Source organism: Podarcis erhardii, assembly GCF_964252035.2.
Source record: "Podarcis erhardii genome assembly, chromosome: Z".
In the NCBI taxonomy this organism is placed as follows: domain Eukaryota; kingdom Metazoa; phylum Chordata; class Lepidosauria; order Squamata; family Lacertidae; genus Podarcis; species Podarcis erhardii.
This window is the reverse complement of record NC_138504.1, coordinates 20,135,872-20,163,313: the sequence shown is the minus strand read 5'-3', so window position 1 is coordinate 20,163,313 and position 27,442 is coordinate 20,135,872. Positions and strand designations below refer to the sequence as shown.

Below are 27,442 nucleotides of genomic sequence, written 5' to 3'. Positions count from 1 at the left end.
AAAGGTGTGTCTTCATGGGATGATGGAATAACAACTGTAAAGGCACAGGATCACTACTAAGAATGTCGTTAAAGTAGCTGGAATTAAGCTAGAAGTAGTAAAATCTTCTCCCCTCCTCACAAAAGCTACTTTTGCAGTGGTAAAATTGAAGTGTGACAGTTTGAAGGTTATTTGACCATGCATTGGTGTGTGCTTCAGTAATTTACAGGCCACTTTCCTTTTTAAAGCAAGCATCTCGCAGAATACAGTGAAAGTTCCTCAGAAGTGTTTTAACATACTGTGTGACTTCCACATATATCTACCATACACATTCCCTTTCTCAATGCACTACCTACAGCTGAGATGATCCCATATTACGTTTCTAAGATTTTAATGTCATTCAAGAAAAACAGTAAGCTCCCCCGCAAAGGTTCACATCAATTATTTGTACAACAGGTTTATTCAAACAGATTAACTTTATTGTACAATGCATCAGTGTAATTTTAAAACAGGAAGAAGCTGTTTCTCTTAAAGGTTTTACATAAAGGCAAAAAAATAAAAAAATTAACTGCTACCAACTAATTCTGAAACATGCACAATTAAGTGAACATTGACATGTGCCTGGAAAAAATATTAGGGGAGCCCTTCTCAGATAGCAGGCCCTGGCAAGTGAGGACATGCCCAGGATAGCCCAACTTCTGCAGCACAGTAGATAGGGCATAAAGCAACACTCACCTATGTTGCTGTTGAAAATTACCTCATTACAGAAAAAAAGCATTAGTAAAAGAACAGCACAGAGGGAGTGGCAAAGTGCCACCCTACTTTAGGGAGTTGCCTCAGTTCTTCAGTAGCATATAAACCTGGGGAGGAGGAACGTTTAAATGTCCTATGGCTGCTGTAACCAGCACAAATCAGTGTTCATTTCCTATATAATTTGTTCTTGTCCTATACTCCCAACACACAAGGATGAAGACAGCCGAAGTATCTTGTCAGTTTGAGGTCTTGGGGCAGCATATGTAGAGTATCCCATTGGGACTGCAATCTTGCCTTGCCCACCAACATTTCAAACAGCAGCCCTTTATTTTTAGTGCAAGATCCCATAGAAGCTTTAGCTCCCGGGTAGAGTCTGCCACAAAAATCACTCCAAAGTGTCCAGGAGTGCACTCAGCATGCATACAAGCTTTGAAATGGCATCCAATTGCATTTGCGCAATCTACCAGCAGCTGACAATGATGTGAAACTCCTGTATGCAATTAGGGCAATGCATGACAGGGGTGGGGGGGGCGAGGGGGAGAGAAAGTACTTGATGGGTTGATTCCATGGGAATTTTGAGTAAGCCTTAAGTAGCTCTTTTCAGCCTTCCCCCTGCCCCTCCCCCAGATCAGCAGATGAGGATCTCTGTGTTGTTTTCTGGCCCGTCATCTGACTTTACTCATTGCCTGTTAAGAACCCTCCCCTCCCCACCCCACCCCATTCAGAATCAAGTTGACTAATAGCCTATGTTGTGCATTGTGCAAGTGCTCTGTTACAGGGCTTTGTTCACTGGAGCAATATTTTAGCCCCTTCTCACTGACCCTGCAGGTGGAGCCTGAGCCGAGCACTTTTTCCAGACTGAAAACATTCCAAACCAGGCAGAAGAAAAAACACTTAACACTACAGAGCAGATACATTACAACAACATCAAAACATTACACACTTGGCAATCACCCAAGTCACAAAGCAGAGCCCACCAGTGTGCACATCAGGTGGCCACAGGAGGCTCCTCCAAGGACAAGTCACAGCCTGACATGAGTTTAGGAAAGGCACCACTGGGAAAGCAATTGTGGGAGGAGCTGATCACATGCATCTGGGCTACGGTATGTAAACAGGAACCCATTGGCTTCGGTGGTCCCACCCACATTGCCCCCTCAAGGGCCAAAGGATGAACAGGACAAATGACCATCAGCTCTCCCCTCCTCCCAGGAATCAGGACAGTAAAGTGCAAAGCATGGTAATACAGAAGTATGTTTAGACCCTCCCAATGTCAACCACTTTCCTTAACTCTTGGGAAGCCTTGCAATTAAAAGACAAAACTCCCTTCAAGTAGGTAGGTTTAAAAGAAAGATGCCTCCCTCTGGCTTGGGGTCCCACACAGGCCCTTTTGGGGTGATAAGGCAAAAAGACCTGAGTGTCCTGGAAGGATGAAGAGCAAGGAGGTCCATGTTTGTTTTATGAGGGTCGTTCCTTCAGAAATTCTTGCTCACGTGTGCTCTCATGTAGACGTGTTCCAACAGCTACTTGTGGACACAATATGGCCACGAGAGCCCACCACAAGCAGCTGACACAATGATGTAAATTATGACCTGTGGAGAAGATACAGTCACTTTAGTGTGCATGACAAAATGTGCACACTGCCCAATAGTTGTAAAGAGAGCCACTCTACATTTCAACCAAGGTTGCCTTAAGTTTCCCTCTTGCTTAGGGGGTGGCTGTTCAAAGGCCATATTTGTCACTTCTGGACAAAAAGTAAAATACTGGAATCCAGGAGTTTAAGGGTACCAAAGGCACTCAGAATTATACAGACCTATTGCTTAATTCATCCTAGCTATAATGTTCCTTCCAAAAGGCCTGGAAAGAATGGGGGCATAGGAGAGATAAAGGGCACCAGCCACAAGGAGGGAAAAGTACTATAAAGGACTACACAGAATACCCCAGTAATTCACCTTTGCAGTGTAGGACAGAGGTAAACATCAGTTTATTTCATTTTACACTGAGATCTAGACTCAAGTGTAACCCCCCCCCAAAAATGTCTGATGTGAACAACAACTTACAATGGATACTATGGTGATTATGATGGTGAGCTTGAGGTTCTTCATGCACATCGCTCTAGCCAGGTTTCTGCTGGTTGTTTTGAAAGTGACGGACTATGGGAAAAGCACAGACGAGATGCATGCTATCAGACATCCAACACCATCTTAGCCTTTTGTAAAAGTCCATGCCAGTTTCTCCCTAGCCATCCCCCCCCCCCGTGTTAGAAACTGAGATATGAAAGCTAGGAGCTAAATGGCACCTTAATCCTAGGTTATGGGTGCAACAACAGAATGTCTAGGCATGCTTTTTTATAACAAGAATACAAAGCTAAACTGAATAAACTACGTACAGCTAAAATATTATGTTCATTGTTCCCATGGTCTAGTCCTTCCCCTGCCCACCCCCCTAATATTCTCAAGAGGGTCTCTTCTCCAGTCTTCAGAGAGTAGCTGGAAGTGGGGAGACAGAAAAAGCTCCTCCTTTCCTTCCACTCTGCAGTTTTAATCGGAAATCTTAGGTGCAGTACTGCACCCAGAGCTCAGAAACTGCTAGTGCTAATGAAATTCAGCTGCTAAATGTGCCTATAACAGTGTGAGTTTTGAACACTGCATCCCCTGCAAAGCTTGCCCAGCTATTACTTGGTTTTGCAATTCAGCCTCAACATATAAGAATAGGCAAGTTTTAATTTGCTTCCAATACACTCAAATGAACATTTAAGCGGGTCTAGTTGTCATTACTCTCCCCCAGAATAAGCAACCCTTCTGCAAGGATCACTCCCCCAGAAAGATGCCTCAACCATTAGAAGCACCTGGTCAGAACCATTGATTGGGCCCTGTTTTGCACACTGGAGAATTTGAACTCCACTTGGGAATCTATAATCCATTCACAAATTACAGCAAAAAGTGATCCTGTTCATTAGTCCGGTTCTTCTTTTCTGATCCTTGTGATAATTTCCTATGCCCTGAACAGATAATGTTCTCAATCTCTTCCTACTGTGCACCATGCAATGGCTTTCTCACCCTCAACTTGCTTTTCACATAGGACAAAAAAACAGCCTAGCACCAGGATAAATTCTGGCATGAGGAGGGTCATTACACTGTCTTGGTGTGGAAGCTTCTCTAGCCTGGGCTTTAGAGAAATCCTCAAAATGCCCCCACTCTTCACTTCTCTTAGTTTTATTTCTGAACACACATTTCTAATTTACACTTGGACTATGAAGGGTCTAGCTATCCAAGGACAGCAGCTGGCAACCTCCACTCTGCTGTTCTGGTCTGCCAAGCTAAAGTTCTGCTAGGTTAAACAGCATCCTATCAAACATTAACTAATTTTGTTCTGAACACCTAGGTTAGAAGGTCTTGTGTGACCTGAGAACATGCAACGTATGTTCTAAGGAGTGGCTGCTCTGAGAAAAAGCATCACCCGATTTGCTCACCTCCCAGCCCCACATCTGTATGCTACTTCTTTCAAAGCATTTTCTTAAGATGGAAACAGAGCAAAAGCCTGAGAGCTGGGAAGTCTTCCCTTTTCATCCTGCCTTTTTTTGCATGCATGTTATACGTACCCTAAAAACCCAACCAATTCCCCTGCCAATTCCAGAACTTACCGAATCCACAAGATTTTCTGTTTTGTCTATCAGCAACTCCAGCTTTTCTCCCCTTTGGGCCACCAGATCTGGGATGAAGAAAGGCTACAGTGAGAATCCAATGGGGAGGAAACGCCTCCCTTCCTGCTGTTAGCTAAACAGGCGGCTTACCCTCAAGACCACAAACAGTGGCCGACTGCAAGGGCATTGTACTCTTGATCTCTGGGGCAGGTATGTGGTGGGTTTTACCCTACCTCAGAGCAAGATCTGCAACAACAGAGCACAAGGCAAAGGGGCTAGCAGCATAAGGGTCAGCTCCATGCCAGGTTCAGGGCGATGGCAGACTGCAAGTAGAACAAGCAGCTTGTATTTTGTCCTATGTAACCTTCTTGCCAGGTGAGTCAGCTGTACAAGAGCTGTGCAAGAGTGTGACAGCCAACAAAGAGAGCCATCCCTCCTTTCCCATAACTGATCTTTCCCACAACAAATCAAGGTCCAGGCAGAAGCACAGCTATGCTACTGCAAGAAAGGGACTCTCATCACACCCAAGCCGTTTCATCCTCAGTACACATGCAGGACCTTGCACCATCTTTATGCCAATGAGCGCTACAATACCTATGTTGCGGACCATGATCCCTTTCAGCTCGTCCACCTGGGCCTGTGTCTCTGCCACCTGGTCAGGGCCCTTGTTCTCTGAGTGGTACTTCTGCATGAAAGGAAGAGCAGATGTAACGAATTTCTGGTTCTTGCTTAATTTGATGAAGCAAGAGAAAGTAAAGTCTCTGTAGAGCAATCAGAAAAGTCCAACAGGATCCTCTCATAAAAGGAACTATCCTCAGCATTAAGAGCTGGGCAGGGTGACCCTCAGCTCCACTTTAGTTGCTTCTTCAGCCCTCAGAACAATTCATCTCTGTGCTTTCCAGTACTGTAACTTAAAGAAGGTTTCCCTCTACTGGCTGATCTGAGATTTATCTACTCAGCATTTAGCCCCAAAATTCCTAAGCTATGTTTCAGGGCAGACCAGCACCATAAGTCCGGAATACCAACCAACAGAAGAATCTGCTTAAAGCATTGCTGCACAAGTTACTGCAATCAGGACAAAATAGAAATGCTCTCCATCTGAGGTCCAACCAACCCAATGATAGGGTGACTGCCTGTTTTGGATTGGATTTCCACTGAAATATCAGGTTGGGAGTGCTCCTGATGTCCAAGCAATGACAGTAGCCAGAATACTTTTGTTCAGGTTTGAATGTTGTGCCAGCTGTGCCTAACCCTGAAGATCATGGAGCTTGCAAAAGTCACACATGCCTTTGTTACAGCTGGGCTGAATTAATATTAACATACGTTCTATGGGGCTACCCATGAAGATCATCAACCAGTCCAAAATGCTCTGCAAGTGTTCTGACTGTTGTCAGGTTTGGGGAGCATGCTATTCCCAAACTGTACTAATCACGCTACCTACTTGTTCATTTATAGGTGCAATTCAATGAGCCAGTCATTGTCCTTAATAGCTTAAGCTACCACACTTAAATAACTACACAAACAATGAAACCATATGAGCTCCAAGATAATTTCATGAGGTTCCTACTTCAGAGTTCTGCCATCGCCTTGAATGGCTTCTTTTGCTGCATGCTTTCAATTTGTCTGCTGCATAGGATTCTCCTTGTTTTCGTCTCATTTTCAGTGTTAACTTTAGGTCAGTTACTGCTTTTTCACTTTTTATGGGTTTGCCTGCAATTCTTGATCTAAAAGACTGTTGCATTGTTTTTATTAATTCATTATGTTAAGCTACCTTGAGCATCTCAGTTCTGGAGGTAGAAAGGCAGAATCCAAGAATCTTCCTCAGAAACACAATGATGCAGGTTCTTCTAAGAGCAGAGTTTACCCCCTTTTACTGTAATGCATTCAAGGAAGCTATCTTTTGAGGTTGAATAAAAAAATCACTGCCCATTTTAAATAAAAGAAGTGTGCCACCAGTATTAGAAGCCTGGGGAGGCCCTGATCTAGCTACAGGATAATTAGCCAAGCACAGACCTATTCCCCAACATCAGATACTCTATAGTTGAATGCTGTGTCCAGCAGACTGACATCAATGAACCTCACCAGCTGTGCAGCCAGAACACTGGAAAACTCGCTGTTCATGGCATATGGCAGAGCTGTTTGTGCACGGGAGCCATAGGTGGTCTGAAACCGCTTCTTGATTTCATTCAGGAACGTGAAAGCTCTGGAACGCTCAAAGTCCTAAAAGCAGAACAAATTCATCAGAGCAACAAATGCACTTAGGATAGGTGCATTAACAGCTATGAACTGTGACTGCAAAACGGAAACTCAGTGTACATGGGCAGTACAGTGGTACCTTGGTTTAAGAACAGCTTGGTTTATGAACAACTTGGATTAAGAACGCTGCAAACCTGGAATAGGTGTTTTGGTTTGTGAACTTTGCCATGGAAGCAGAACATGTTTTGCTTCCTGTTGAGTGTGTTCCATTTGTAAATTGAGTCCCCCGCTGCTATAGGAAAGTGCGCCTTGGTTTAAGAATACTTTGGTTTAAGAAGGGACTTCTGGAATGGATTAAGTTCGTAAACCAAGGTATATCTAAACAGGAGGTGTTGGGGACAAACCACAGGGGCACCTGGTTGGGCACTGCTGGAAGATGGGGCCCACAAGAACTTTTGTTCTCCAAACAAAATAACCTCAGAACACTGTCACAGCAAAAATTGCCAGAAAGCTATTTAAGCAGAAAGATGGGGGTACAAAGCAAAAGCAAATTCTCTCACTAGCCACACTAGAGTCTTCAATACAAACAAGACACAAGCAAGTAAGCCTGCAAAGACTTAGATAGAGATGAGAGCTGGAAGGGAAGAAGCTGCTGGTGGAAAAAGGGCCAATATTTTTTCATGCAGCCAAGTATGCACACTTCTTAAACCTTAACTACAAGGCCTGGATTGCACTGCGGGGACGGTGTTGCTGCATATATTCAGTGTGTAAAATAAGATCCAGCCCAGGGGTGACTAACCTGTGGCCTTCCAGATGCTGATGGACTTCATTTCCCACCAGCCCCAGCTACCATGGCTAAGAGTCAGTGATGCCAAGAGTTGTAGTCCAACAACATGTGGAAGGCCATAGGATAGCCACTGCTGGTCTAGACCTTGCTCTACATAATGAAGATATGTAGCAACTCTACAGTATTTGGGCCCCATTGGGCATTTCCAGCAATCACTTTCGAAGAGCACAGAAATACATTTTTGTCCTACATACTTACATCATCAGTGATGCAGAGGTATATAATCCGGTCCTGGCAGATGTAGTGAAACAGATAGCTAGAGGAAGACAAGATACCAGAACCATGTTTAAAGAAGTAGGTAGGTATAGATTTTGACATAACAGCTACTAGGCCATATGTTGCCATACACTCAATGGCATTTCAAGCACACAGGTCTAAGTTTGCATACTAAATTCATACATTAAAAAATTTCTTCTGCTGGCAACCAGACCCCATTAATTCAATGTCTCAAAGACAAGACAGCCAACCAATTCCTCAAAACATGGAGAAAACTTGAAAACAAAATTACCTGAAAACAAAGCTATATTCACATGGTGCAAAAGCCATTACTGAATAGCACAAAACACAAAGCAGAAACGTCAAACATAACCACCTTTCCAACATGGATTCAAGCAGGCAAAGCTTTTACTAGCACATTTTCATTTCACACGGAAGTTAGAACTCCCATCCTGAGGTGGGGCACACCTACTTGGCATCAATCATGGAACAGTGTTATTTTACCCCAAAGCATTCCCTGGACTCAATCAGTAAACTGGTAGTTGGGAAGCTAGGAGATCATGAGAAGACTTCAACAGAATGAGAAGCCCAACCATTTATAGTTCTCTGTAAGAACTGTGGATAGTGCAACTTCCCTCATGCGTTTGAATTAAATCACATGAATACAAACTCTTCTACAATAATGCAGAGGTGGGAATTAAAGAATAATAATAATCATAATAATCATAATAATCATAATAAACATAATAATCATAATAATCATAATAATAAATTGCCCATCTGACTGACTCTAGGCAGCTCCCAACAAAAATTAAAAACACAATAAAGCATTAAACATTAAAAAACTTCCCTATACAGGGCTGCCTAAAGTTGTGCAGTTCTTTATCTCCTTGACATCTGATAGGAGGGCATTCCACAGGGCAGGTGCCACTGCCAAGTTTGCTCTCTGCTTGGTTCCCTGTAAGTTTACTTCTCACAGTGAGGGAAGCACCAGAAGACCCTCGGAGAAGGACCTTAGTGCAGAGGCTGAATGACGGGGGTGGAGAAGGCTTTAAAGGTCAGCACCAACACTTTTATTTGTGCCCGGAAACCGTATTCTGCCTAAGGGCCTTATTTTCTCCCAAGCCACCTTCCAGGATTGCATGCTATTGGTGAGTGCAGCCAGAGGCAAACATGTGGGGAGCAATATATGTAAATTTTACATTTATACAGTAGGTTTCTACCCACACTACTCTCCCTCCTCCATTCAGGTAGGCAAGAGACATTATCAGAGTTGAAGGACCTGTTCCAGCTAGGCAAAAACTCTTAAGAAAAGTGTGAAGCAGGGCTTCTGAGAGGCATGGCCTGGGAACAGCCCTTAGGGCTATATTTGGCCCCCAGGCCTGATATTCCCCACCCCTGCAATAATGTAGTAGTAGTAGTAGTAGTAGTAGTAGTAGTAGTAGTAGCAGTAGTAGTAGTAGAAGGCCACTTTTCATCTGTAGATTTCAAGGTGGTTCACAACATAAAATTATAATATAAAAGAACACAAAATGCACATTAAAAATAAGAACAATTTTTTTTTTAGCAAGCCCTCCTCCCACAACACAACTAAAATGGTATTGGATGTTACTTAGCCAAAGGCCTGGCTAAAGGGAAGATTTCTGCCTGGCGCCTAAACATTTATTACGGAGGCACCAGTCAAATCTCTCTGGGAAGAGTATTCCACAAACATGGAGCTACTGCAGAAAAGGTCCCTTCTCATGTTGTCATCCTCTGGACGTCTCATGGAGGAGGCACATGAAAAAGAGCCTCAGAGGATGATCTCAAGGTCCAGGTAGGTTCATATGGAGAGAGGTGGTCCTTGAGATATTGATAGCATCAATTCGATTTGATTAAATAACATTTATGTTTACAAAAAGTAAGCAGATTCAAAACTCCAGGAGACAGAACTGAGAACAGTAGTTCATGAAAGGAGTCTCCTCTTTAGGTGATTTGTTCCAGTGCTGCTAGATAAACACATGGTCATATACTGATCAAGGCAGGCCTGCCCCTAACCACTGCTCTAGTTGGAGAACATAACAGAATGGATCTGGGAAGCATTCCTAGATCAGCAGCATATCACCTGGGACTATCACACCAACCTTTTCATGAGCAACCACCACCATCCCATCCCACTTTATTTCCTCATCTGCAACAGATCCATTTCTCCCACCCTGCCACTTCCTTTCTCTCCAGAGTAGTACTCACTTTCCATGGGAGTAGGTGAGTTTGTTGTTCTCAGAGGGTATTTTGGCCAGGATCTGCTCCGTCACCTCTAGGAAGTTTCCTCCACACCAAGCGTGTTTGGCCAGGATCGTGGAGCCCCTGGCTACAACTGCAAACAGGATAGCCATGGCTGTAGGCTGGCTACAAAGAAAAAAAAATGCATAAGAAAACTTTTGCCTATCAGAGCAAAGCACACACACACCTCAGCCGCTGCCCCATCTTCTTAAGTGTGCAGCCAAGAGCAAAAGAAACACACAGCAACAGAGCATTGGTGGTTCTGCACTTTTCAGATATCTTGCAAACCACAGCCAGTTTTAACTATCATTGGCAGAAATCCACATTTTAGATAAGCAACATCACAAGAGCTGCTTGCAACAATTATTTCCCCCCCTTTCCCCTCACCCAAAGTCTGCATCACTTGCATTCACTCCTAAGAGCTTTGCATTCTGAAATTAATAGCTCTTGCAGGACACAAGGATGGGGGACCAAAATGAGAACATCATTGTTGCTGCAGGTGGAAGGAGGAGGAAGAAGATGCTCAGACCTGCAGACACTTCTATTGAAGAGAGATGGCGCTAGGCACCATTCAAGTAAAACGAAAGGCAACAGCCACGCAGAGCATCATCCTATTTGATAATCCTTGCCTATGTGGCAATCCAAGTGGAGTTTGACTAAGGACTTCCTGAGTTCTCTGCAAGAACTCATCTAAGTATTTGAGAGAATCTGAAAGTGATTGGCATACTGCCCTTTTTAGAATTGTTTTGAGTATCATAAATGCATATGGCATATTGCCTTAAATGAGAGTCACATATTATCATTCCATTGCAGGTTGTATAACTAAACAAAGTCCTCTCCAGGTCTTTTAAGAGGTTTGTTCACATGTTACTGGTGCTATGTGGAGGTCATGTTTCACACAGTAGTGGGTTATTAGTAGGTTCCTCTACACACACCAAGAACTCCTGCCGGGGGAGGTAAACAGGAAAGGGGTCTGTCCATCTAGCTCAGTATTGTTCATCCTTGAGACACGTAGAGAATTTTTCTGCAACTTTAATAGTACAGATGCTCAATTATGTATATTTACAGGCAAGTGCAAGGTCCAACTCAGTGTACAGTAAATACCACATCATCGAACATATTAACTAGTCAGGAGGACACAAATTTACATGTTATGCCTTAATCTGCTCAAACTCATATTTGCTGAACTAGCACCTTCCCCATAAAGTCTACTTTTTAAGGATTAAATTAATATTGGCTGTTGTCCACAAAGTATTGACTCTAAAGCTCCCTATGAAAAATGTGAATATATGTGACACTTCAACTGGCCTACAAAGGAATTTATAGCCTGCAACTAATGTCAATTACATGCCTACCAGTGGCAAACATGAAGCAGTGCTATTCCAGCTTCAACAACAGTTCTCAGTCTCCCCATGGCATGAACAAAACACCAGGTCATCTCCAGTGATTTTGTGTGTGTGTGTGTGTGTGTGTGTGTGTGTGTGTGTGTTGGTAAGCAAAAGAGCACATGATTCAATCCAACTAGCCACCTGACCACCTCAAGATGCTTATGGAACCAAACATCTGGCACAGAAAGGAAAACTCAAACAAAGAAGCAGTCATAGGAGCAGTGAGCTGTGGGTCCCTAGATAGTGAATAAATTTCAGTTTCCTATAGATACTGCATACATTAAAATTTCCACATGGAACAATCACAGCATTCCTCTTTCCAAAGGTTTTGCAACTCCAACCACTGAAAGCTAGAGCAAACCTAAAGTGACATTCCAGCGCTGCTCAGAGATTCCCATTATTTGTTTCCATTGGAATTCAGTTCCTTTAAGAAGGGGGGAGAGGAGGAGAGCCACTAAGTACCTCTATACCTGGACCAACCTAACTTAGTTTGCAACTACAGATCACATTACATCCATCCTTAGAACCATGGACATTTCTCTGTGCCATCTGCACTCACGTTCCACACTCTGTGGGTATTCAGCATACATTTTCCTCTTGCTCATCTTCAAACTGGTGAGACTAAACTGTCTACTTTAACTGTTCTCCTCAAGCATGTTTCCAAATTCACACCATCATCCTGTTCTTCAGAACACTGTTAGAAGAATTTCTTATTTTTCTCATATTTTTGAGTGTTGGACAGGAGCACTGCACCTTCAAAGTGAATGTACCTTTACAACTAATGCAATAAATGTATACAGAACAACAAGTTAAATGCTGGATTGGTGAGTAAGCTAACCTTGTTATTGTTTCAAGTCTTGTCTTAATTAACTGCACAGTTTAAAAACAATAATAATATAGATTGCTCCAGGTGGAATGAGATGCCAACTAGAAACCATGCTGGAAATCTGCAGAGCTGCTTTCAGAGCTTGCCTCCAGGACAGAAAACGCAAGCATTTTTGAATACAGCAAAGAAACAATCAAACTTCACTACTCTTTAAGTGATGTATTAATTTTTGCCCTCTGCCAAAGATTTAAGGAGAGGAGCTCTGGTATTCAAGAATGCTCAGAAGTCCCAGGCATGGCGAAAAGGCACACAATCTGATCTAGAAGACCCTCCTCACCTCCTAGATGTAACAGGCAAAAGCCACACTTGCTCAGTGTAAGCTTTGCCTTTTTTATTACTATCCATTTCCCATGCTGTTGACCTTGTGTTGAAAAGGTTCGAAAAGTTTCAGGTTTTATTCAACCCTGCTTCTTGCACAAAACCGCACAAATATAAGACAGTTTAATGTGGTATCTCCCAACCACTTCCTAGCTCCCTATCTTGCTAAAGGCAGCAACTGTTGCTCAACTTGATCCAGCCAAGAAGGGTCTTTCTTGCATGCTTCCCCCAATAGTTTAAATGCCTTCTCTTTGCCTGGCCAACATCACTTGTTTTCTTTTGTTTGTGTTCTAGACCCATATTAAAGTCCAAAGTTCCTTCCAGTCCTTTTCCCTTATTCAGCACAACTGAAAGTCCCCACTCATTGCTTGCACTGGGTGCAGATGTTACCTTCTCAATTAAGTTTTTCAGTTTGGAGGATGTTGCATGATTATTTAAGCAGACTGCAATATACTGTTGCTGAGAAAATGCAATTCTTTCTGTCCGCTTAGCAGGGGCCATTGTAATTTGATGCGCTGCATGGTTGTGCAAATCAGACATCTATGGGAAAGTACCCATGACAATACTGAAAATAAGCTACATATTTCCACCACCCACCCCATTCTGCAATTACAGTCTGCGCTTCACATATCTGCAAATAGAAGTTTCACAGAAAAGTGGACACTGACAAGTCTCAAAGCAGAAATGTAGAGAAGCGTCAGTTTTTCTGCTGCTCAGAATCTTCAGACTTTGCCTTGAAAGTTCAGCTGGACTTGCCCACTTTGAATGTCAGTCACACATCACACCTAATTGTTATCAACTTCTCCACATTTCCCATATTTCCCTGGCAGGTGCAACGACTGGACTAGGACTGGGGGCTGTACCCAGATTCAAATTCTACTCAGACATGAAGCTCACAGAATGACTTTGGACTAGTCATTCTCTCACAGGCAAACCTATCACATAGTGGTTTTTTGTTTATAAAACAGCAGGGATAAAGGCCACATATACCACCTTGAGTTCATTGGAGAAAAGGTGAGATATAATTTAAAAATTAACAGATTTGTGACTGTCAGAAATTTGGTAGCTGATACTTCCACTAGCAATAATTCAGGCTCCTGAATGCATTGTTCAGCACAAATAAGCAGTTACTACATATCTGGGATCCAGATAAATTATTACGGAAGTGCTTGTTTTGGTGATGTTGCCTCAGAATATTTCTAAATCCTTCCTCAAAATCTTTTCAATGAAAGCTTCAGTTGAACCCCCACCACTAAAACTAAGCTTAAGTCGATATAACTAGACTGAACACTCATTCTTCCTATTTACCCTCAACTCAATCTCACTTCTTTTCCTATATTCATTTACTGTGCAAAATGTAAATTGCAAACTCCTTGAAACAAGAACTTGTCTTTTTTGTACTTCATAAGAGGTGCCATGTTTACCAAGAAAGAAAAAAAACTTGCTGGTTTGTAAGACACTTGAAAATTATGAATAAATTTCCTGAAAACATAGTCTGATCATTTTTACCACTGCCTCCATCTTCCTCCAAGATTCTATGCTGTCTTCGTTCTCCCTATCTTTCCTTTTTGAGAAATTTTAATTTTGTCACTGCAGGGGCCTATCCTTTTATGCTCTGTCAAATAAGATGTGCATTGAGAAGGGCCCTATCTAAACTTGCCTCAAAAGTGAGGGATGTGAGATGAGAAGCATTTCTTTCTGCTTATCATTATAATAATTTCCGGAAGTGTACCTGTATTAGTCTCATACGAAAAACAGTAACAACGAAAACAGTTACTCTGTGGCACTATAGAGACCAATGCATTTATTATTGCATATGCTTTCACAGTCCATAACCCAGATATTTCTAAGCTGCCTTTTTTTAAAAAAAATATTTATTGAATTTTCCAAATTAAAACATATAAACACAAGCAACAATACAAACATACACAGACACAATATTAAAAACATGTATAATTTCAAATCTTATTTCTTAAACCTAATTTCCTCGACCTCCTCACACCTCCCCCTTCTGTATTCTAATTCCATTTATCTAATCAGCAATTCCAATCCCTTATTTCCCATTATTTTTAATAATTCTGTTCTTTTTCCTTAATCAACGTCCCTGAAAAACCACAGACTTTTAAAACTCATGTCAATTCTAGCCTTCATTAATATTATAATGTTTGCTTAAGTAGTCTTTAAATTTTTTGCAATCTTCTTCCACTGTCTCTTTCTCCTGGTTTCGTTCCATTTCAACAGCAAGTTATACATTTTGGACAAATTCTTAGTTTTGGATTCTAGCAACTCTGTTTCCAGTTTTGATTTTTCCACCTGGAAACCAATTTTCCTATCCAGCTTATAAACCTCCAATATTTGGTAGTAATGAAGCCAGTCACGCACTTTATCTTTTAAGTTCTCAAAACTCTGCAATTTCCACTTGTTTCCCTCCTGTTCTAAAATTTCACAATATTTTGGCCATTTGGACTCCATATTAAGTTTTTTCAAAGCTTTTGCCTCCATTGGCGACAGCCACCTTGGAGTTTTGTTCTCCAGCAAATCTTTATATTTAGTCCAGACATTATATAATGTCTAAGCTGCCTTTTGTGACTATTGCCTTTCCAAAGCAGCTTGGCATTAATAACAAACACACAACTTTGCATATAATGCAAATCACAATAATAATAAAAAACATTCAATCAACATCAACTAAAAACTCCAGCAGTCATGATAACGATCATTATCTGATGGATGATGATCCAGGAGGCTTCTGTCACAATGTCAAGACACACGAAACACTTCACTGCATCTGTTCATCATGCTGTTGTAACAACAAATAACATTCGCTTTCATAAAACTAACTCCACCTTTAGCTGAACACACTTCCACTAACAGATAGGTAGCCGTGTTGGTCTGCCATAGTCAAAACAAAACAAATTCCTTCCAGTAGCACCTTAAAGACCAACTAAGTCAGTTCTTGGTATGAGCTTTCGTGTGCATGCACACTTCTTCAGATACACAGATACACAATGTATCTGAAGAAGTGTGCATGCACACGAAAGCTCATACCAAGAACTGACTTAGTTGGTCTTTAAGGTGCTACTGGAAGGAATTTGTTTTGTTTTGACACTTCCACTAACTATTGCATTGCAATTAGCGGCCAGCACTTAATAAGACAAAAAGCACTTCCTTTTTTGTTTTAGGCTGTGCACACACTGTATATATTTAAAGCATATTACTCCCCCCTCCAAAAAAAATCCTAGGATAGCAACTGTAGTGTGTGAAGGATGCTGGGAACCATAGCTCCCTGAGGCATAACTTACAGTCCCAAGGATTCGTGGGAGTTGGGGATTATGTGGGTTAAGCAGCCTGGTATCCTCACCCTAGATTTCCTACACGCCCTTTGATCAACGGACAGAAGATACACAATTCTAGCAACATACGAATGGGTTGCTTTTAGATAAGATTCTGTGTGGATAAATAGAATGACAATTTGGAATGCATTTACAAAAATTATAACAACTTGTTAATAATTTTACATTTGCTGGGATAATGGTACTACCTTATATACCCATATATCGTATTGCATCATAATTTCAAGTGTGCCATTGCTGTTGTCTTTCTTACTGTAATTTCCACAATAAAATATAAATATTTTTAAAAACACACACACATACAGAGAGACAAAAAACAGCGAATTGTATCCCAATCTCAAGCTACGGTGGACGTGGTGAGAAGCAACGACCCCCTCCCTTTATTTCCATAGAGAGAGGGCAGGGGGTGCAAGCGCCCCTCCACACACACACAAAAAGGGAGGGGGCAGACCGACCCTTCCTTGAGGGGGCGTTGCCATAGCGACAGCTGGGGTGGGGGCGTTTCTACCCTGAAGGGAACTCACTGCTCCCTTTCCTCTCGGCAGCCACAGCCAGGCCTCGTAGCATGGAGGGGGTGAGGAAACGAAGGTGACTCCCCACCCCGCGCAATCCCCACAACAACAACAACAACAGCAACAACAACAACCAGGCAACAACCGAGCGCCCGCCCGCCCTTTCCCTACCTGCTTGGGAGCCCACCCGGAACCCCGTTTCTCTTCCCCGTACCCGCGTCGCGTCTCTCGGAGGACAAGCAAACACAGCACGTGAGCTTCCGCTTCTGACCGCCGCGCGGGATTCTGGGAAATGGAGTTCTACTGCCAAACAACAACAGCCAAAGCAAACACGGAGGGAGGGCGGAAACATTTATAAACGCACATCCCGCCCCCGTGTTCTTGTTGCCTTCCGTTGGAACGCATATCGGAAGTACGGCAGCAGACCCGGCTCCGGATTGGGTCAGCGGATGGCAGTTCCCGCCTTCTGATATCTATTAACCCCTTCGCTGCCGCCGAGCTTAAGAATCGGGTTCCTTCCTCAGTTTTTCTGTGGCGGCGGCGAAGTTATTGCGGTTTGTGAACATTCGACTCTCCCACTTCACGCTTTTTTTTTAGCTGGAATTCCCGCTCTCTGAGGGAATTGGTGCCTGTGCGGGTCTCCCTCCCTAAGGAACTACGATTCCCACTAGCCCTTTGCGCGCGGGCTCCTGTACTTGGCCTTTCTGCCGCAGTGGCTGCCGGGAGCTGATGCCTGGTAGGTTGGGCTTTTGCGTGCGTGAGGGGGTGTGTGAGCGTTCTGTGCGTGACCGCGGCTCCCGTCGTCCTCTGCGCTTGGCGGCCTCGCGGGGAAGAGGATGGGGGACGAGGAGGACGGGAAGAAGCCGCGAGTGCTGCAGATGGTGAGACCGAAGCGCGTGGCGGGGAGGGGGGCGGGCGATCGGGCAGGCTAAGGCTACCCCTCCACGGGGGGTGCGACAGGCTGACATCCAACAGGTGAAGCTTTCCTCTGTCCCGGGCTGTGGACGGGGAAGGTGGCCATCCGAACCGGGTTGTTTTTATTCGGCGAGAACCACCGTGGGAAAAGTAAAAATGCTAAAACAGATTAATATTAACTCTCCTTTCAGATCCCCTGGGCACAAGGGAAAGGCACATGCTCAGCCCATGCAGAGTTGAAAAACACCACAATGTTGTTATTACTACTATTGCATTTATACTAGCGTTGTTACAGAGTAACATGTTATCCCTACAGCATGGCCAGCTGAAAAACACAATTATTATTATTATTATTATTATTATTATTAGCAGTAGCAATGCGGCCATTATTTACTTTTATATTCCTCATATGTGACCCAGTGTGGCCTGCCTAGTTCTTATCTTCTCTCCTGCCTGCTTTTATCCTCTCAGCAACCCTGTGGAGTAGGTTAGGCAGATGGTCTGACCCAGGAGCCCTCTTGGCTGATACGTGGTGTTTTAAAAAATGTTTTTTAAAACTATTGCTTGGCCAAAATCCACCCACAACTGGCAAGAGGAAAAAGTGCCCTCCTTAACCAGATAATTGTCTCGCTTTTTGCACATGGAGACATACTGCAAGCGTGAAATCAGTATATCACCAATACCATTTTGGTGGAAAGGTGGTATTAAAATAAATGATGGAAGGGCCATAGCTCAGTGGTAAAGCACATGCTTTGCATGCAGAAGGTCCAAGTAGAACTGGGAGAGCCTCACCTGAAGGAGCCTGGAAAGCCCCTACCAATCAGTGTAAAGTAGACAGTACAGTGGTACCTTGGGTTACAGACTTCGCTAACCCAGAAATAGTATCTCGGGTTAAGAACTTTGCTTCAGGATGAGAACAGTAATCATGCTCCGGCGGCGCAGCGGCAGCAGCAGGCCCCATTAGCTAAAGTGCTGCTTCAGGTTAAGAACAGTTTCAGGTTAAGAACAGACCTCCGGAACGAATTAAGTATTTAACCCGAGGTACCACTGTACTGTGCTAGATGGACCAATGGTCTGACTTGGTATATAGCCACTTCTTACGTTGTCCTTCAGGGACCTTATTTTCTTTATCTCCACTACTTCTCTTTTAGGTACGGGCAGATGGGACAGATAAGAACTGTTTTACATTTGTGCTCCACAATGAGGACCACACCCTTGGCAACTCCCTTCGATACATGATCATGAAAAAGTAAGTAAGAGTCCTATTGCCTATCGGGGTGCCGAAGGTGAGGCCAACACATAGGCTGCCTGGGCTAGCCATTGATTGCCTTATGAGGAGCACCTATAGAATCATAGAATCATAGAGTTGGAAGAGACCACAAGGGCCATCGAGTCCAACCCCCTGCCAAGCAGGAAACACCATCAGAGCACTCCTGACATATGGTTGTCAAGCCTCTGCTAAAAGACCTCCAAAGAAGGAGACTCCACCACACTCCTTGGCAGCAAATTCCACTGTCGAACAGCTCTTACTGTCAGGAAGTTCTTCCTAATGTTTAGGTGGAATCTTTTTTCTTGTAGTTTGGAACCATTGCTCCGTGTCCGCTTTTCTGGAGCAGCAGAAAACAACCTTTCTCCCTCCTCTATGTGACATCCTTTTATATATTTGAACATGGCTATCATATCACCCCTTAACCTCCTCTTCTCCAGGCTAAACATGCCCAGCTCCCTTAGCCGTTCTTCATAAGGCATTGTTTCCAGGCCTTTGACCATTTTGGTTGCCCTCCTCTGGACACGTTCCAGTTTGTCAGTGTCCTTCTTGAACTGTGGTGCCCAGAACTGGACACAGTACTCCAGGTGAGGTCTGACCAGAGCAGAATACAGTGGCACTATTACTTCCCTTGATCTAGATGCAATACTCCTATTGATGCAGCCCAGAATTGCATTGGCTTTTTTAGCTGCCGCATCACACTGTTGGCTCATGTCAAGTTTGTGGTCAGCCAAGACTCCTAGATCCTTTTCACATGTACTGCTCTCAAGCCAGGTGTCACCCATCTTGTATTTGTGCCTCTCAATTTTTTTGCCCAAGTGCAATACTTTACATTTCTCCCTGTTAAAATTCATCTTGTTTGTTTTGGCCCAGTTCTCTAATCTGTCAAGGTTGTTTTGAAGTGTGATCCTGTCCTCTGGGGTGTTAGCCACCCCTCCCAGTTTGGTGTCATCTGCAAATTTGATCAGGATGCCTTTGAGTCCATCATCCAAGTCGTTGATAAAGATGTTGAATAAGACCGGGCCCAAGACAGAATCCTGTGGCACCCCACTAGTCACTCTTCTCCAGGATGAAGAGGAACCATTGATGAGCACCCTTTGGGTTCGGTCAGTCAGCCAGTTACAAATCCACTGAGTGGTAGCATAGTCAAGACCGCATTTTACCAGCTTCTTTACAAGAATATCATGGGGCACCTTGTCAAATGCCTTGCTGAAATCAAGGTAGGCTACATCCACTGCATTCCCTTCATCTACCAGGCTTGTAATTCTGTCAAAAAACGAGATCAGGTTAGTCTGACATGACTTATTTTTCAGAAATCCATGCTGACTATTGGTGATCACAGTATTCCTTTCTAGGTGCTCACAAACTGTTTGCTTAATGATCTGCTCCAGAATCTTCCCTGGTATTGATGTCAGACTGACTGGGCGGTAATTATTTGGGTCCTCTCTTTTCCCCTTTTTGAAAATAGGGACAACATTTGCCCTCCTCCAGTCTGCCGGGACTTCGCCTGTTCTCCAGGAATTCTCAAAGATGAGTGCCAGTGGTTCTGAGATCATATCTGCCAGTTCTTTTAATACTCTTGGATGCAGTTCATCTGGCCCTGGAGACTTGAATACATCTAAACTAGCCAAGTATTCTTGTACTATCTCCTTAGTTATTCTGGGCTGTGTTTCCTCTGCTGAATCATTTGCTCCAAATTCTTCAGGTCGGGCATTGTTTTCTTTATCGGAGAAGACTGAGGCAAAGAAGGCATTGAGGAGTTCAGCCCTTTCTGTATCCCCTGTTTGCATTTCACCATCTTCTCCTCTGAGTGACCCCACTGTTTCTTTGTTCTTCCTTTTGCTACGAACATACCCATAAAAGCCTTTTTTGTTGCTTTTAACCTCTCTAGCAAGCCTGAGTTCATTCTGTGCTTTAGCTTTTCTGACTTTGTGTCTACACGTGCTGGCTATTTGTTTGAATTCCTCTTTGGTGGTTTCCCCCCTTTTCCATTTTTTGTACACATCCTTTTTTAATCTTAACTCAGTTAAAAGTTCTTTAGATAGCCACCCTGGCTTCTTTAGGCACCTTCCATGTTTCTGTCTCATTGGTATTGCCTGAAGTTGTGCTTTTACTATCTCCCTCTTAACAAACTCCCAGCCATCATGAACTCCCTTTCCTTTTAGTATTACTGTCCATGGGATCTCACCCAGCACTTTCCTAAGTTTTATGAAGTCGGCTTTCTTAAAGTCAAGAAATTGAGTCCTAGTATGCTTGGCTGCTCCTTTCCGCTGTATAGTAAACTTCAGAAGAGCATGATCACTCGCGCCTAATGATCCTTCCACTTCTACCCCACTAACCAGGTCATCAACATTGGTTAGGACCAGATCTAAAATGGCTGTTCCTCTTGTTGCTTCTCCCACTTTCTGGACAATGAAGTTGTCTGCAAGGCCAGTGAGGAATCTGTTTGACCTTATGCTCTTGGCTGAGTTTGACATCCAGCAAATATCTGGGTAACTGAAGTCCCCCATTACTACTATCTCCCTTCCTTTTGCATGCTTGGCCATCTGTTCCAGGAAGGCATCATCTATGTCCTCCGTTTGGCTTGGGGATCTATAGTAAACTCCCACAATGAGGTCCCTGTTATTCATCTCTCCCTTAATTTTGACCCAAATGCTCTCACTTTGGCTTTGAGGTTCTAAATCTTGGATCTCTTCACAGGTATACACATCCCTGACATATAACACCACTCCTCCTCCTTTCTTGTCTGGTCTGTTTCTCTGAAATAGATTGTAACCCTCCATTATTACATTCCAGTCGTGGGACTTATCCCACCAGGTTTCAGTGATGCCTATTATGTCATATTTAGTATGTGTGTTCAAATGTCGCTGGGACTGCTAAAGGAGTTAGCTAAGTCAGTGGCAAGTTAATTTTGCCCATTCTGAACCTGTGGGATCTGGCTAATTCAGAAAATTTTGGTTCAATTCAGTATACAATTAGATGGGACATAGGAAATTTGAGATTAGGAACTGGAGCTAAGCAGAATGACCTTTCCCTAGTCATGGCCATATTCACTATGAAATGTGGGGGTGGGAGGGTGGGGGGTTATAATTCCAGCTATTTATGAGAAGGAAACAAAAACGCACTGTAGCTCTTCAAATCTCTGCTAAGTTCCCCACTGCCATTTTAGGTTTCCCAGAATGTCCTGGGATGTATGTGATTTTGTGTGTGTGTGTAAATGTAAGGTAACTACTGCAAAAAAGAATGTATTTTTCTTAACCTGAAATGCCCCTAAGAGCAGCAATCTTAACACTGTGGCTGTTGGATTGTGAAGAGTTGTGGTGATTTTCCTGCCCCTGAAAGCCACGCATGCCCAACCAATCAACATTTGCAAGAGACGTGGCCCTTTGCCAAATCACCTTGGGTTCAAGTGCACTACCAGTTTACTTTAAAACTGCCTTTATCTTCACTTACTTCCAATAAGCACACATTGCTGATAGTGTTCTTTTTTGGTTATATTTGGACATTGTGATCGACTATGATTTATTGTGAGGGGAATGAACCTAGGCTCCCTCTTGGCACTCCCCCTCCCTTTTCATCCAGAAGCAGAAGATTGTTGCTTCTGTTTTTGATTAACTAGAATTTGTCATGTTGTTGAAATGTGACAATCTTGGTTAACCTTAACTGTTTTATATGAAGCAAGCCAAATTCATATTGGGGTTTATGAAGTTGACTTGCTTCAACAAATTGTAATTAAATCAAGTTCTGCATAGGGTTCAGATTGATATAAGAATTGGAGACCCCAGGTGTATATTATTTTAATAATGTTTCAATGTTTCACTTTAATTGTATTTAACCTTTTAGAATGTATTAGGCTTGATTTTTGTGTGTTCTGCATTTGCGAGTCTGCCTCCTCCTATGCAGCATTCCATTTCCTTACCTACCTCTGAAAGTGGTACAAATGGCATGATGTTTTAGCATCAGCATGTAACTCTGCTATCCTTGAAGCTATCTGAGACCCAGGAAGAGGATGCTCTTCCCTCACTGAAGGCTAGATTGCCAGGGTAATGTCAGACAGCCAAGACCTAAAATGGTCAAATGTTCTGGGCACATTGGGGCCACTCCAAGGTGATGCGGGGGTGAAGATACCAGTATGGAGTCATGTGTTCTTTACTTCTCATGATCTGTAACCTTTCTTGATGCATATGAAGATGTTTTATAATGTTTGCTGTGTTTGAACTACTATATGAGCTTTTGCTTTGAATGCCTCAGGGCAGACCTTCTCAATTACCACGCTGAGTTGAGTGAGCTCTTTCCTATTGTAATAGCTATAATAAATGCTGGATCCCTAAATTTGTATGCTGGACTTTGAAATACGGTAGTTTCCTTGGTTCTGTGGTTTATTCAAAAGGTGGTTGTTCCTCAGCTGGGTAATGAACAAGGTAGTGTAGGGGTGAATTCTTAACACAAGTTATAATACTACACTGTGGTTAATTGAAATGAGAAGCCACAACCAAGTCAGAGGAAGCATGCAAGCCTGGGGGGTAGGTAGACTTTGTTCCCATCACTATAAACCACAGCTTATTGTGATATCCAAGCACAACTACTCTCTATCATGAGTAACAACCTCTTCATTTCTCCATAGCCCTGAAGTGGAGTTCTGTGGATATAGCATCACCCATCCTTCTGAAAGAAAAATAAACCTCCGCATCCAGACCAAAGGTGAAGTGTGCAGGCCTGCTTCTTGGAGGTCTGTTTTGCTAAAGGGCAGCTATTCTTTGTGATTCATAGACAATATACAAACTTTTGGGTGAAAACTACATATTTTACTCACGCATAGCAAGAATCAACATACAGTACAGTAGCCTACCTGATTCTGAGCAGAACTAGACTGCAAATTGCATATTAAAGCACAAATGGTCCCTTACAGCCACAGTACAGCATCTCTCTCAGCTCTGGGTCTTTTCCTTACAGTACCTGATCAAGATGCCATGATCTGAGCTAGGTGGAGATGTCCCTCCCTTCCTTACATTGTCTAGCTCCCTCTTACATAGTGCTGCACTTTTTTGACAAGGCTGATTGGTGTATTCCTCACATCCACCTGGGCTATATATGTCATTAGCTGCATCATTCCATATGCATCCGTGGCGAACAGGGAGGCCTATTGTGGTGAGCTCTGTTGCTTTCGGGACCATTGGCTATGTTATGTTGTGCTCAGTGTTTGAAACCAGGAAAGAAAAGCAAGGCCCTGGAACCTGATTTGTGGGGCACTGAAACACAGTTTCTGGACGCATTTGTGCTGCAGTGCTCGGCAGATCCCCCAGCTCATGTAGCACCCAAAGAGGCACATCTAGGGCTGCTCCTGGCAGCAGCAGGGAACAGTGGGGTGCTTGGCTACAAATGTGGAGCTGCTTGTTCTGCTGCTTCAACTTCTTAAACAGCTCCCGCAGCTTTGGCACTTCAGTGGCAGCATGGATGCAAAACCACCCCACAACCCTCTTGCTTCCCAAGGCAGCAGCAGGAGCGATCCTGCTTCCACGAACGTCTCCTATTCTGCCTCCCTCTGTCAGGCAAAGCCTCCCGTTCTTCCCCTTCCCCAACACTGCTGCTGCCTTGTGAAGTGAGAGGGTTGTTTGGAGCTACAAGCAGCTCCGCAATTGCAGCATTGATGGGGCTCCAGGCAGCAGCACCTCTGCAGCATCCACAGCGGCACAGGGTCTGGCAGGGCTTTCTGAAGCCCCACAGCTCTCCCCATCCCACCCCCGGGCAGGCAGGTTACGGCTCTTTTCGAATTCCCACTTCAGCAGTCTCTTTAACATAGGGCTGGTGAAGAGGGACTTCTCCTCCAGCTCCCTCAGAGGCAATTTAAATTGAAATCTTAGGTGCAGTGTACTGCGACAAGAGTTCAGGAAATGCTTGCAATAATAAAATTCTCTATCAGAGAATGCGTCCATTACTGCTGGACTTTGAAACACTGCTTGTGCTGCAAAGTACATTTCCCTCCAGGGTGCTAGTCAGATGTTTGTATTATTATTATTATTATTATTATTATTATTGAATGACATATGGGAGGAGGAGACTAATGTACCACAGGAAATTAAACTGATCTGTAGAAAGCACAACTTGAAAAATGGGCAATGCACTTTTTTTGTAAACTAAGAAATCTTTAATAAAAATATACTGTCATACCTCGGGTTGAAGTAGCTTCAGGATAAGTATTTTCGGGTTGCGCACTGCAGAGACCTGGAGGTAACGGAGCGCGTTAATTCTGGGTTTTGCCGCATGCGCAGACGGTCAAAATGACATCACGCGCAGAAGCGGCGAATTGCAACCCACAAATGCGAGTTGCGTTCACTTCTGGATGTGAATGGGGCTCCGGAACGGATCTTGTTCGCATCCAGAGGTACCACTGTATAGGAGGCAATTATTATGGTCTCTTGCCTGCAGGCAGTTCTGTTTCACAAGTTCATGGCTCACCTGAAAATGGAGGAACCTATTAATGCAGAGGAAGGATCTGGACCCTCTTTAAGTCTTACCTGACTCTGAATGCTTCCCTTTCTTCATAGCAGGCCTACCGGCTGTCGATGTGTTCCAGAAGGGACTGGAGGATCTCATGGGTGTCTGCCAGCATGTACTCAGCAAATTTCAGGTGGGTCTTGTCATTTCCAATCCTCTTGAAATGTATTTATTTTAATTTAAGGATTGAGGTCCTTCTGCCAGAAACAGAGCACCATCTTGCTATTCTTGGGGTACCACAGCTGCAGTCCTTGACTGCATCATTATTTCTGTTCTGAGCAGGGCAGGAACCGATTATCAGTTGTTTTTCTAGGTCAGCCAAGAGTACTCAGCAAGGTGCAACATGTTATCAAAAGCAACTAAGAACTTGTAATATACATTATAGAGTAGGACCTGTTACAGTGTGAAGTGCATGGGTTCAGATTTCAGTTACATTCTCTCTCCATCCCTCCCAATCCTCCATTCTATTGATACTGAGCATGTTTGGTACTCTCCCCGTTGAACCTCTCCCCTTTGTTTTTCTCCTCTTCTGAACTTGCAACATTTTTCAGGGTTCCCCCCTATCCTGCTATTATCATCCTCTTGAGTTGCATCTCAAATGTGGACCACAAATCCCTTAACCACAGCCTTTGTTTGCTCCCCCTTGCAGGCAAGCGTGGAAGAGTACAATGCCCAGAAGGATGTGACGATGGAGGAAGTGTAGTCTTGAGTTCCAATCTGTTGTTCAGACCTGGCCACAGAACTTAGTCTGCTTTGGTTGTTCTGATGAATGGCCTTTGCAGAGTGTGGGATGGGCAGTGTGACCTTGCTCCTGCTTCTTGTTAGCTCATTGGCATTTGATGCTGTTAACCATGGTATCCTCCTGGACAGGCTCCAGCAAATGTGATTTGGGGGCCACGGTTCTAACCCTATCTTCAGGACCAAGTCTGACATTGGGAGGGTGCCTTTTGAACTGGAAGCTGCAGTTATTGCAGAATGCTGCAGCATCACAATCAAGCGGTCTATAAATTTCATTAAATAAGTAAATAATGGCACCACCGTGGCATAAATTGGATTGTCTTGTTGTGGGGAGGGGGTGGGGTTGAGAAAGAAAGGGTCTTATTTTTTATGGACTAAAGTTTTCCCCCCTAATAAACATTGGATGATGGAATCCATTCCAACTTACTGTGTGTGTGGCTTTTTGTTTTTAAATGCTTTTGCTCCCTGTTTAGAATTCTCTTAAAAATTACTGTTTCATATCTGGTAGCAAGAAAGCATCAGGTCAATGACAGAAGGAAGTTGAGCCAACTTGTCTGCGTTACTAGGAGCACCCAAAAAGGAGATTTTGTTCACATCACTAGCAATGGCCAGGCACCTGCTTGATAGCCTGACAGGGGCCCCTGGCCCAGCCTCTACCTCACCATTGGAACCTGCTGGTTGTTCACCTGCCTTTCACTTTGGCCCAGACGGTGGTGAGAGAGAGGATCAGCAGATGTCACTGCCTGCTTGCTCTTCATGGCAAGCCAGCAGATGGGAGCAGTGATGAGGGAGTTGCTGCAGCTCCTGGCAGTGAAGCTGACTCATTCTCCATGGTGCCCCCTCCCTCAGTATCTCCACAACCTGGAACCAGAACAGTTCACCAGTAATTGTTGACAAAGGGCTGTATCCAGTGCTCTTTGTCGGCTAGCACAATGGCTGTTGTGCTAGCAAGCGAGTGTCCGTGTTGCACAGAAGAGGAATCCAATCAGCTGTGATAGTGAAAGCTTACTGCACAACAGGGTGCACATGCAGTCTGTTGTGCAACAAAATTAACCCACAATCTGTTTATGATTTTTCTCATGAGACAATGTTCTGGACTTTGTATGGCAGCTTAAAACATGTTCAGATAAGCCCAGCAATTACATGGTACGTGCTGAGCATACTCTCTCCTTCCCATGTCAGCCACTGGGGCTCATGGGATTGTCTGCACTATGTTTGCATTCTCCAGAGGCACACACGAGAGGGATGAATTAGATAGCAGTATGAAGTATTTAGTAGATTCCCAGGCCCATGTAACCATTAATAAGAATCCCTCTAAATCTTTCATATAGGGAAATATTTTATTCACACTGAGCTAGGAGAATGACAGGGGTATGAATGTCACCATTTGCCGTACAATTGTTCCTTCACCTACAAATTGACCAACATGGCCCTGGAGGTGGGTTGATGGTGTGCTTTGCTTATGCAGATGTTAGATCAGGAAGCAAGCTAGACCCAGGTATTTCTGAATAACGCTCCTTCCTAGTTCTTCAAGTTAGTATTTCACATTCACTTCTGCTGAGGAAGTGACTTCTTGGAAGACCTTGACAGAGTTAACGACTTGGCAGAACTGCAGCATGGTGACTTCCTCCCTGCAAGGGTTTTCTTTTTTGTGCAAAACTGATGCAGGATAATGAC

The 27,442-nt window shown here is 43.6% G+C and overlaps 2 protein-coding genes across 6 annotated transcripts; one reads left to right on the top strand and one right to left on the bottom strand.

Moving 5' to 3' along the window:
• Positions 1–436: 436 nt before the first annotated feature.
• Positions 437–16,681, bottom strand: VAMP7 (vesicle associated membrane protein 7). Of its 4 annotated transcripts, none has more exons than XM_081848342.1 (9): positions 16,522–16,621; positions 15,847–15,932; positions 9,861–10,019; positions 7,614–7,671; positions 6,455–6,592; positions 4,967–5,057; positions 4,373–4,440; positions 2,790–2,882; positions 437–2,321 (listed from the first exon to the last, which is right to left on the bottom strand). In XM_081848342.1, exons 2-9 carry the CDS (start codon positions 15,903–15,905, stop codon positions 2,253–2,255), a joined length of 735 nt encoding a protein of 244 aa, XP_081704468.1. In that variant the 5' UTR covers positions 15,906–15,932; positions 16,522–16,621; the 3' UTR covers positions 437–2,252. The 4 variants fall into 4 exon arrangements, with proteins under 4 accessions (XP_081704468.1, XP_081704469.1, XP_081704471.1 ...); XM_081848343.1 differs by having other exon boundaries at positions 16,565–16,586; XM_081848345.1 differs by lacking the exon at positions 15,847–15,932 and having other exon boundaries at positions 16,565–16,681.
• A 393-nt stretch (positions 16,682–17,074) lies between these two features.
• On the top strand, positions 17,075–26,191 carry LOC309334184 (DNA-directed RNA polymerases I and III subunit RPAC2-like). Of its 2 annotated transcripts, none has more exons than XM_081848347.1 (5): positions 17,075–17,231; positions 18,417–18,514; positions 23,157–23,233; positions 25,081–25,160; positions 25,677–26,191. In XM_081848347.1, the coding sequence occupies exons 1-5, from the start codon at positions 17,187–17,189 to the stop codon at positions 25,728–25,730; spliced, it is 354 nt and encodes a 117-aa protein (XP_081704473.1). In that variant the 5' UTR covers positions 17,075–17,186; the 3' UTR covers positions 25,731–26,191. The 2 variants fall into 2 exon arrangements, with proteins under 2 accessions (XP_081704473.1, XP_081704472.1); XM_081848346.1 differs by having other exon boundaries at positions 25,078–25,160.
• Positions 26,192–27,442: the final 1,251 nt, after the last annotated feature.